The sequence below is a fragment of the Etheostoma spectabile genome, chromosome 10 (assembly GCF_008692095.1).
Source record: "Etheostoma spectabile isolate EspeVRDwgs_2016 chromosome 10, UIUC_Espe_1.0, whole genome shotgun sequence".
NCBI lineage: Eukaryota > Metazoa > Chordata > Actinopteri > Perciformes > Percidae > Etheostoma > Etheostoma spectabile.
Window position 1 is genome coordinate 13,438,704 of NC_045742.1, and position 8,691 is coordinate 13,447,394.

Genomic DNA, 8,691 nt, shown 5'->3' on the forward strand with positions numbered 1-8,691 from the left:
ATATATATATATATATATATATATATATATATATATACTGAGACCACTGAATGCTGAATGTACAGTATTGGCTCAGTCGAGGTGAACCTCAACACATAAAATAACAGGGAGATGGTGAAGAATGATACTGTATATTCATTGGTCCCAGTATGTTTCAGAATTGATTTGTAGCTTACTGTTCGTAAAACAATCCAGTCACTATGACAATAGTCCAAAGTGCCTCCAAACTCGGAAGTCAGCTGGTTCTCATTGATGTAGTGCAGCAGGTCTGTGACTGAGCTCAGCATCACCACCTAAAGGTGCAGACAAGATCTGAGACCTCACAAAGAACACTTTGTGCTTTTAGCAAAGTTACAAGAGTGGCATGATCATGTCTTTCCCTAATTCTTTACCTAGTGTTTTTTAAATACATTTTTAACTGAAAAATAGTTTGGGTACATCTCTTTGCCATAAAGGAGGAGGTATGATAGGTCATTAAGGGGGCATTAGATGTCCATGAGGTTGTTCAGGTTAGTTACAGTCTTTGGAAATGGCATGAAAAACATCAGATATTTTTTACCTAAAATTCACAAATTAAAGTGCTTAGACCCCCAGAATATTAGAAACATCCTAGGATAACCCGCTTTATGATAGTATTTGTTTCAAAACTGAAATCAACATGTGTTCTTGGCTGTGTCCACCACGGAAAATTTTGACTCATGGAGATCAGGGTTGTGACAAGAACGAGGTGTACCTTGTTGTGATGTGGGACATGTTTGGTAACTGAGGAGGAGCTGCCTTACTGGCATCTTGAGCATGAAGTCCTCTTGGCTGAAGCGAAAGCCAATATCAGTAACAGTGCGGTGGAAGAAGCTGGTGGGTCGAAGCACCAAGACCAAGTGAAGGTTCCCAGGAAAGGAGGCCTTGAAGAGAGAAGAGGTTCACTGTCATATTGATGATGCTGCATTTGATGTGGATTCAGTATACCACTTTGTATTTAATATCAAGGTGCAACATAGACTAACTCTTGTATGCAGAGGAAGAGATATGAATGGAGAAGAAAAAGCATTAACAAGCTCTAATCCTCCACATGTAACAGGGGAGACTTCAGGTCTTAACCCTTCTGTTACTCAGACGATTACTGTCAGCCTAACAGATTCAATTTCAGTCAGTTCATCATTTACAGACATGTCATATGCTCCATTTAATCTTTAAGTCGTTTGAGGTCCTTGCCTGACTGTGTAGGAATTTCTGCTCAGTTCCCACATCTACAGACTGTATTACAGTATTACAGCAGTATAGATCTAATTAAGCCTACTGCAGCTGTATTGTAAAAAAAAAAAGAAGTAAAATAAAGATTTTGACATTGATCTCAATTCAAACTTGTACATTTGCATCATAGGTAAAGTGATGTAAAACCATCCCCTGCAGCAGGATTTATATGCAATATTGAATCCTATGTATTTTGTCTTGTAATATATTGTTTCCTTGTCTTGAAACATCACCAATAATGCATGCATTTGGGTGTGACGCAACTTCTGTAATTCATTTGTCCTGACTTGACCACGAAGGGTCAATAACTCAAGCTTCTGATTTCAGGATAAACATGCATTCAAAAGCCATACATCAGTCTGTTGAGGTTTCACACTGCCGGTCGCATGACTAAGCAGAGGTGCGCTCTGCACCGCAGTGCTACACACCCCACAGCAGTCGGTGCCACTGCCGCATTCACCCTGCCCGCCCAAAAACTTCACCCAAAACTCTTCACACCGTGAATAAAACTAATCAGCAGTTCATTACCGGGCTCCGGCGGATCTTCGGCATTCCCTGCCGGTAAAAGCAATCAGACATGGTGTTAGAAGCCATCTTAGTTAAATACAAGTTCCCGCCCGTCCGGTGGATATCGGTGCAAAGCTAAGGTATGCAGCGGACTCCGGCTGCCTGACCACAGCCGCAGCGCTCCCGCTGCCTCTGGGTGGCAGCGCTGACTGCAATGTTTCCCTCCCGCCCGCCTTCCTCCTCATCCTCAGCACCCCGCGTCATCACACAGTTTTTGCTTACTCATTCATTTGCAGCACTATGCAGTACAAACACTGTTTCCGCTTCTCTTCAAACTACACAGCGCATGGAAGTATAAACTAAGCCAAAAACCCCTTTGATAGTATGTACACAAGAAAATAGTTTAGACTGATAGGTGCCATCCAGGTACTGCTCAGGTTTTCAGCACCATGGACAGCAACTCATAATTAAATCTGTAGGATGTGCACATAACTATTTTGCAGCTCATAAGCAACGCTCTGTCATATATATATGTTGTCTAAACAGATGGCCTTGATTAAATAAAAAAAATAAAACTCACTGCTATCCTGGCAAGTGCAGTTTTGATAGAGGCCCATGTATCCAGTCTTCGGTCTAAAATGATGATAAATTTGACTCCGGGTTGTCTGGTTCTGCAAAAAAACATTAGGGAATTGTATACAGGTGTAATGTCATTTTGTGCAATTATTGACGATTTGGTGATAAGACCAGGCAAGAGCAGATGGATTAGTCAAGTTATGTGATTTATAGGTGCTTTAACATCTGCATACATTAGTTATTTATCATTCAAAATTCACACAATGTAAACTTTCCAAATCTATTGGGAGGGAAAAAAAGGTTTGGACATAGAGGGCATCAGTAGGACATTTGACAATATGGAGCAGTAAAGACCAGCTGTGCTCAGAATACAAGTGCTGGGTTTTTGGTGCACTGCAGGCAGACATAGAGAGGGAGAGAATCAGACAGAAATAGACGAAAGAGGACGCACCGAGGGATGAGTGTGAGGTATGTAAAGACTTTGGCTAAAGCTTTCTCGGGAATGTCACTGAAAGCGGAGCACTCTGGGAGGGTGATGATGACACTGGAGTCTTCCCCACGGCCCCCTGGGAAGAAGATATAAGCAATCAATTTTATTTTTGAGATTAGTACAGGTAGGACACCACCTGTCACTAAAGAAGATTGAGATATGACTAAACAAGGCCTCACCTGACAGGTATGCCACCTGTTTCTCTATGTAGCCTCCCACCTCCTTCAAGCTTACAGGGACAGTCACCTCTGGAAGAACACACAAATTACGGCCAAGGGAGTTGGTGTGCACTAGAAAACTGAGGGTCTCCACTATAAACCAAACTTTACTTCAATTAAAACAATCAGTTGAAGAATATCAGTCCAGATAAGATAAAATAATAATTAAAATCTGAGAGCTGTTTCATAGTCTATAAAACACACAAAATCACAGTCTAATGAAGTCACTAGGCCTAAATAATTTTTCAAAGTCGTTTCTACGGTGAAGACCACACTGAAGAGTTTGTTGCTGATGTTTTGACATAAAAGTGCTCATATTTAAAAGCTAGAGACTCATACCTATCCGCTTTAATCTGAAAATAGACTGTTGCTATTCCGTGACAATAATCAGCAGATACTGTATTTATGCTGCCTTATTGTGTATATGTAAATCCTACATCTGTTGCAAATTTGACAAGGACTTCATTAAAATGCATTAGCTTATTTACTGTACCGCATCTGAAGTAATGTTGATGTAGTGTGTAGTTTGGTGATCTTGTCTGAGTGGCCAATAAATTCACACAGTCTCTTGTAGAGCAGTCAATGCAGATCAAAAGAGGCTTTCATATGCGCTTTGGTGCACCAAGAATCATTCAACCACATGTGTAGAAAGACTGTTTACATATGCTCACATTTCATTTACAGTAGATCTAATGCATGTAGGTGCAGATCTTAAGCAGAGTAAGGGACACTTTAATATAACTTTCCAGCTTTTTCCCAAACAAGAACTAACAACAGACATACTGTAGGAACGAAAACTAAGCAGTATTAGGGCACTTGCTAATTAAAGCCATTTTAAACTAAATGTTCAGCAGTTAAGGCAACAGATCAACAGGGCAGTCAATTTGCTCTCAATTCATTGCTTCCTCATCCGTAGTAGATTCAGGAGAATTAGAAAAACACAGTCTAAAAAAAGATGACTGAGGGGCAAAAAAAGAAGAGAGAGAGAAGAGGTATTGTTTTCCTGTGTCCGCCAGGCTGTCAGGGAGTACGTAATGAACTCTACTGATAACTGCTGAATATTTGATATGCATCTGTAACAGAGACGAGCTGAGCCAAGCTGGGCCAAAGCAGGACCAATGGCAGTACTGTGCACACACAGACGCTGGGTAAAGTTACCATCACACTGGAAAAGGTATATAACCATCTATACCCTGTGCAAAGTTGAGACGGGTATTAAACAAATAGATGCTATGTTGTTAACATTTTTTCACAGGGATAAGGGCAATATATTATGCTTTACATTATTTAAATAAAACAATTTGTGAGCTTGCGAAATATATGTGTTTGTGTAATATTAATGAATAAGTTGCAAGCTCATAAATAGGAAGCCAATGACTAAACAATTTATTGAAGCAGTTGATGTAAAAAAAAAAACAACACACTGATACACAAGCACACACACTGCGGACCTCTACTGTATTTGATCAAGGAAGGGCAGCCTGTGCTGCAAACTGCAACGTTGTAATAAACGGGGACACAGCCCATGATGGAGTTCATTTAAGGACACTGCCAAATGAAATCTGTTGTAGTCTGTCAATCAAACAAGGGAACGTATAAAGTATTGTTTAGCATAAATAACTCACTTATACACACTCATTCTAAATCGTTAAAAGTAATAGTAGGAAATGCTGGGGTTTTCTTTGAGCTAACATCATGACCTTTTCTGATGACATACAGGATGGTGTGCACAGGCGAAAGTAAAATGACCTCTCTTAGCTCCTTCAGCTCTTACACATGGAGAAAGAAGAATGTTTGCCAGTTTGAATAGAAACAGAGATTTTGTGCCAATCAGTAACAGATCTAGACTCCAATAGCAATCTTTACAGTCTCCATACAAAGCTGAAGGCTGGGAGCTTATCTTTGTTGTCCAAACAGTGATAACCATCTACAAGGAATTCATTGCCTACAGCTTCTATAAAAAGCATTCACCCATGTACTTTTTCGCTTTTTATTATTTTACCACATTGAATCATGTTTTTTTTATTTTTGTGATCAGTGTGGGAATAATCCTAAAAAAAATGAGGCATGTCAAAGGGGTGTAAATACATTTTATAGGCACCATAAGACGTCAATATAAATAGATTGGAAGTATACTAAACCCACACATGTTGAGGCTGTTTGAATGTGAATTCTGTCTGAATATTAACTAAAGTGTTAAGACCCAAAAAGCAGAAACATGTAATCCCTTGCAGAGCAGAAATCCCCTCTTACACATAAACATGTTCATAGTACACAGAGGCCTAGCCTCATAGTGCTTTTAGGTCATGAGATATTTTGCTAAACAAAGCTTTCAATGCTAAAGGGATTAGACTGGTGGGTGGCATTCTGATAGAAAAGGGTAAAAGAAAATTGTGGATTTCACTCACTGGGATACAGGAAAACTAGATTGGTTTTAGACCAGAAAGGCTTAGATAGTAAAACCCTAGTCAATAGCTTCACATATATTTGGCTGGGCAACCCATATGAAAGAAATGTGGGTTTAGAAGACATTTGGTAATTTTTGGAGTGTTATTTGACACTTATGGATCTAAATATTGTGTGCTGTGAAAAGAGGAATATTTTGGTTTCCCAATGCTACTGTGTGAGCTATTAGCTTTTGTAATGTTAATTTATTAACAACTTGGAAATCTTGGAAAGACAAATTTTGTAATTTATAAATCTCTGTGCTCATTGATGCTGAAACCTGCAGGAGCAAACATGGTGAACAGGTTAAAATGTCTCATCAAGTGATCTTTAAGCACTGAAAGGAGTTGAGGTGTCAGTTCTGAAAGCATTTCAAATTTCAGATTCACATTGATTCCTGTAAGCAACTGACGTATAGGGGATGAAGGCAAAGAGTTAGTGCTGAAAGCAGTTCAACTGTCAGCTAAAAAGTAAGAGATGGAAGCTAATGAAAAGTCAGTTAATGCATGCCCACTGAAAGCAGTTAAACATTTTAAGTTTAAGAGACAACCATAGTTGGACTGTCATTTGAAAAAAACAAACAATGAAAATCAGTTAGAACTGAAGTGTTGGAGATAGTTGAAGTGTGTGCAATGTGAATAACTGAACTGTTTGAAATCATACACAGGAGTAAGTTTAGGTCATTGAAGTTTCAGTTGAAGACTGTTGTCTAAGCAGACACTGAAGACAGAAAATTTTACTTTTATGCTACGGCCTTTGTAGGTGACTCAGAATGATTCAAACGGCTTTCTCTCATACAATATTATCAGACAGTGTGGTGTTGACCATACTACTGTCACTGTAGAGAAAATTATATTTGTTCATGGTATACTGTACCAGCTGAAATAGTTGATTACAGTACAACACATACTTTAACTGATAAGCAAGGACAACACCAAAGGGGAGATTTAGACTGTACTCTTCTATTGGGTGTTGCCTAACAACAGAGTCATAAGGCCCTGTGTCACGAGTAGTGTGTATATTGTAGGTTCACTTTGCAATGCTAACATTCTTTAAAGCAGCCAAAGAAGGCTCACACACTTGTGGTGTAGAACGGAGAGGGCAATAGATGAGCTACGTAAAGTATCATGTGTTTTTACTTATGAAGTAAATGCTGAATCTATGGTTATTGTTTCATACAGCGGCGTGTTCTTCATGCTCACCACTGCATCCTCTGTAAGCAGATTAGGACAAACCCAGAGAGTAAGGCTCACATTTCACACAGAGAGAAAAGACAACGTTGCCTGGTATGAATAGAAACTAAGCGTGGCCTTGTATCTGTTACCTACACAGCGCAGACCAGGTTCAATTAACCCACATTAGACATAAAATGGCAAAGGCCCATCAATTAAACAATAACTCAAGGCTGCCAAGATCCCAAAGTAATCACATTAGCCTCTGGAGGAAGCTCCTCCATGGAGTCGTCAATCACATCAGGTGCTATTTCTGTCATTCATCTTACCTTCATTCTCCATTTTTTTCTGCCTTTTGCAAGACATACCTTCATAAGGGAGATGTTGTTTTTGAGGATTCTTATGTTAATTACATAAATTTATCAAAATGACCATAACCCTTTCTCCTTTTTTGTATTGAATTCAGTTGCTGCTTTAGGATAAAAACTGTAAATTGGCCTCATAGTTTAAAAGATGACACAGCAACATCCACTGAATATTAAAAGATGCATTATGTGCTTTGTGAAAATCTTATTTTGTTTTCGATCAAATGGGTTAATTACATCAGCAGCATACATTTTATTTCCATCACTATCCCATTCTGATCTACAACCCGCAGTTATTATAGTCTGATATTTAGGCTACAAAATATCACTATAGATGAATATCTATCCATCTGTAATGGCTTAAAATAGCTGACATAATCCCTGCAATGGCCCGGTGTTGGCGCAAAGCTGCAGGAACTGGCACATCAATAATACTGACTAACCTAAAGGATGCAGTTCTCTAGCAACCTCCTCTAATTGTTCAGAAGTTACAAGTGAGTACAGTAAATCAAACTCAATGGACTTCTGCTACAGTACTGTTAGGTTCCACTCTGCTGGAAATAACAATTCCAAATGTAGTTGTAATGGGAAATAGTTTCAGAGCAGATAAAGGATTATTATTTTAGCAGCCAACAGAAGTTAAATGAGGACAGTCAGCATCACGTTAACTCACGCTGCAGAGTGCTCTCCAGCTGGGATCCAGCCTGCAGAAGGCAGCGGTAGCCCTCCATTTCCCCCTTGGACCCTTTCTCCGACTCTCTCTCCCCCTGCAGTGAGGCTGGGCCCATTCCCTTAGTCCCTGACACAGGATCAGGCTGGGAGAACTGATGCTGTTGTAGGAGGTATTGACAGTAGTTTAGGCCTCATTTCCTCTACAGTTGTCCTCTACAGTCCTGTAGCCCTGCATAGTGCTCCTATAATCGAGGAACAGGGAAACTTGCCCCCACCCGCCTCTGTGGGTCCCAAGATCCAGACGGGACAGTTCCTGGAGGCTGCTGCTGGATCTTCCTGACCTTGAGCTGCACAGAGGGCCTCCACACTGAGCAGCACACTTACAACATGAGATCTGTCCACATAAGCAGAAAACAGTGGTTTGCTGTCGTCGTCCAAGCAGGGTATAATGAGCTCTTCCCCTCATACATACACACACATACACCACACTGGTGCCGACAGACTGTCCTGCTCTTAGCAGCAGCTACTTCAAAACAAACTAGGCTCCATCTGGCTACTGCTGTCTGTCTCTCTCTCTCTCTGTTGCCCCTCCCCTCCCTGGGCTTTAGTGCGTCAGCTCTGCACCGAGCAGAGCTCAAGTCTGCTCCTGACACACCGCCAACTCCCTCTCAACTTTTCCTTAACATCACACTACCCATGCTTCTTTTTGCAGTTTTCTATGCCTTCAGCATAATGCTGACTGTACTACAGTAGGCTGGATTGTTAGGCTGCCATGTTCATGTCCCCACTTTATTCAGCTCTACTAATATAAATGCACCCAGTATTGAATAGATCTATTGTAAACAGAAAATGAATCCACACCCTTAGCCAATAACCTTGGCCCATGCTAAGTACAGCCTTTAATACACAACAATCACATTCAAACAGAACAAATATGAAAGGGTGTCATTGTGGACATACTGATACACAGAGCCTTTCTCAACTCAACCCCCCCA

The 8,691-nt window shown here is 40.3% G+C and overlaps 1 protein-coding gene across 7 annotated transcripts in view; it reads right to left on the reverse strand.

The window, feature by feature from the left end:
- mcf2a (MCF.2 cell line derived transforming sequence a) overlaps nucleotides 1–8,270 on the reverse strand; it is a 22,733-nt gene extending 14,463 nt beyond the window's left edge. For 3 of the 7 annotated variants that reach the window (XR_004333689.1, XR_004333688.1, XM_032527166.1), the window contains exons 1-6: nucleotides 7,698–8,270; nucleotides 3,004–3,072; nucleotides 2,786–2,900; nucleotides 2,339–2,429; nucleotides 783–902; nucleotides 177–293 (exon numbers count right to left, since the gene is read on the reverse strand). Coding sequence is in view for 5 of the 7 variants with exons in the window: in XM_032527166.1 (XP_032383057.1) it covers nucleotides 177–293; nucleotides 783–902; nucleotides 2,339–2,429; nucleotides 2,786–2,900; nucleotides 3,004–3,072; nucleotides 7,698–7,812 (627 nt within the window). In the remaining 2 variants the exon portion in view is untranslated. Of the gene's footprint in view, nucleotides 1–176; nucleotides 294–733; nucleotides 903–1,779; nucleotides 1,969–2,338; nucleotides 2,430–2,785; nucleotides 2,901–3,003; nucleotides 3,073–7,697 lie in introns of those variants that run through there. The other 4 variants (XM_032527164.1, XM_032527163.1, XM_032527165.1 and 1 more) reach the window with 3 other exon arrangements.
- Between the last annotated feature and the right edge of the window lie 421 nt (nucleotides 8,271–8,691).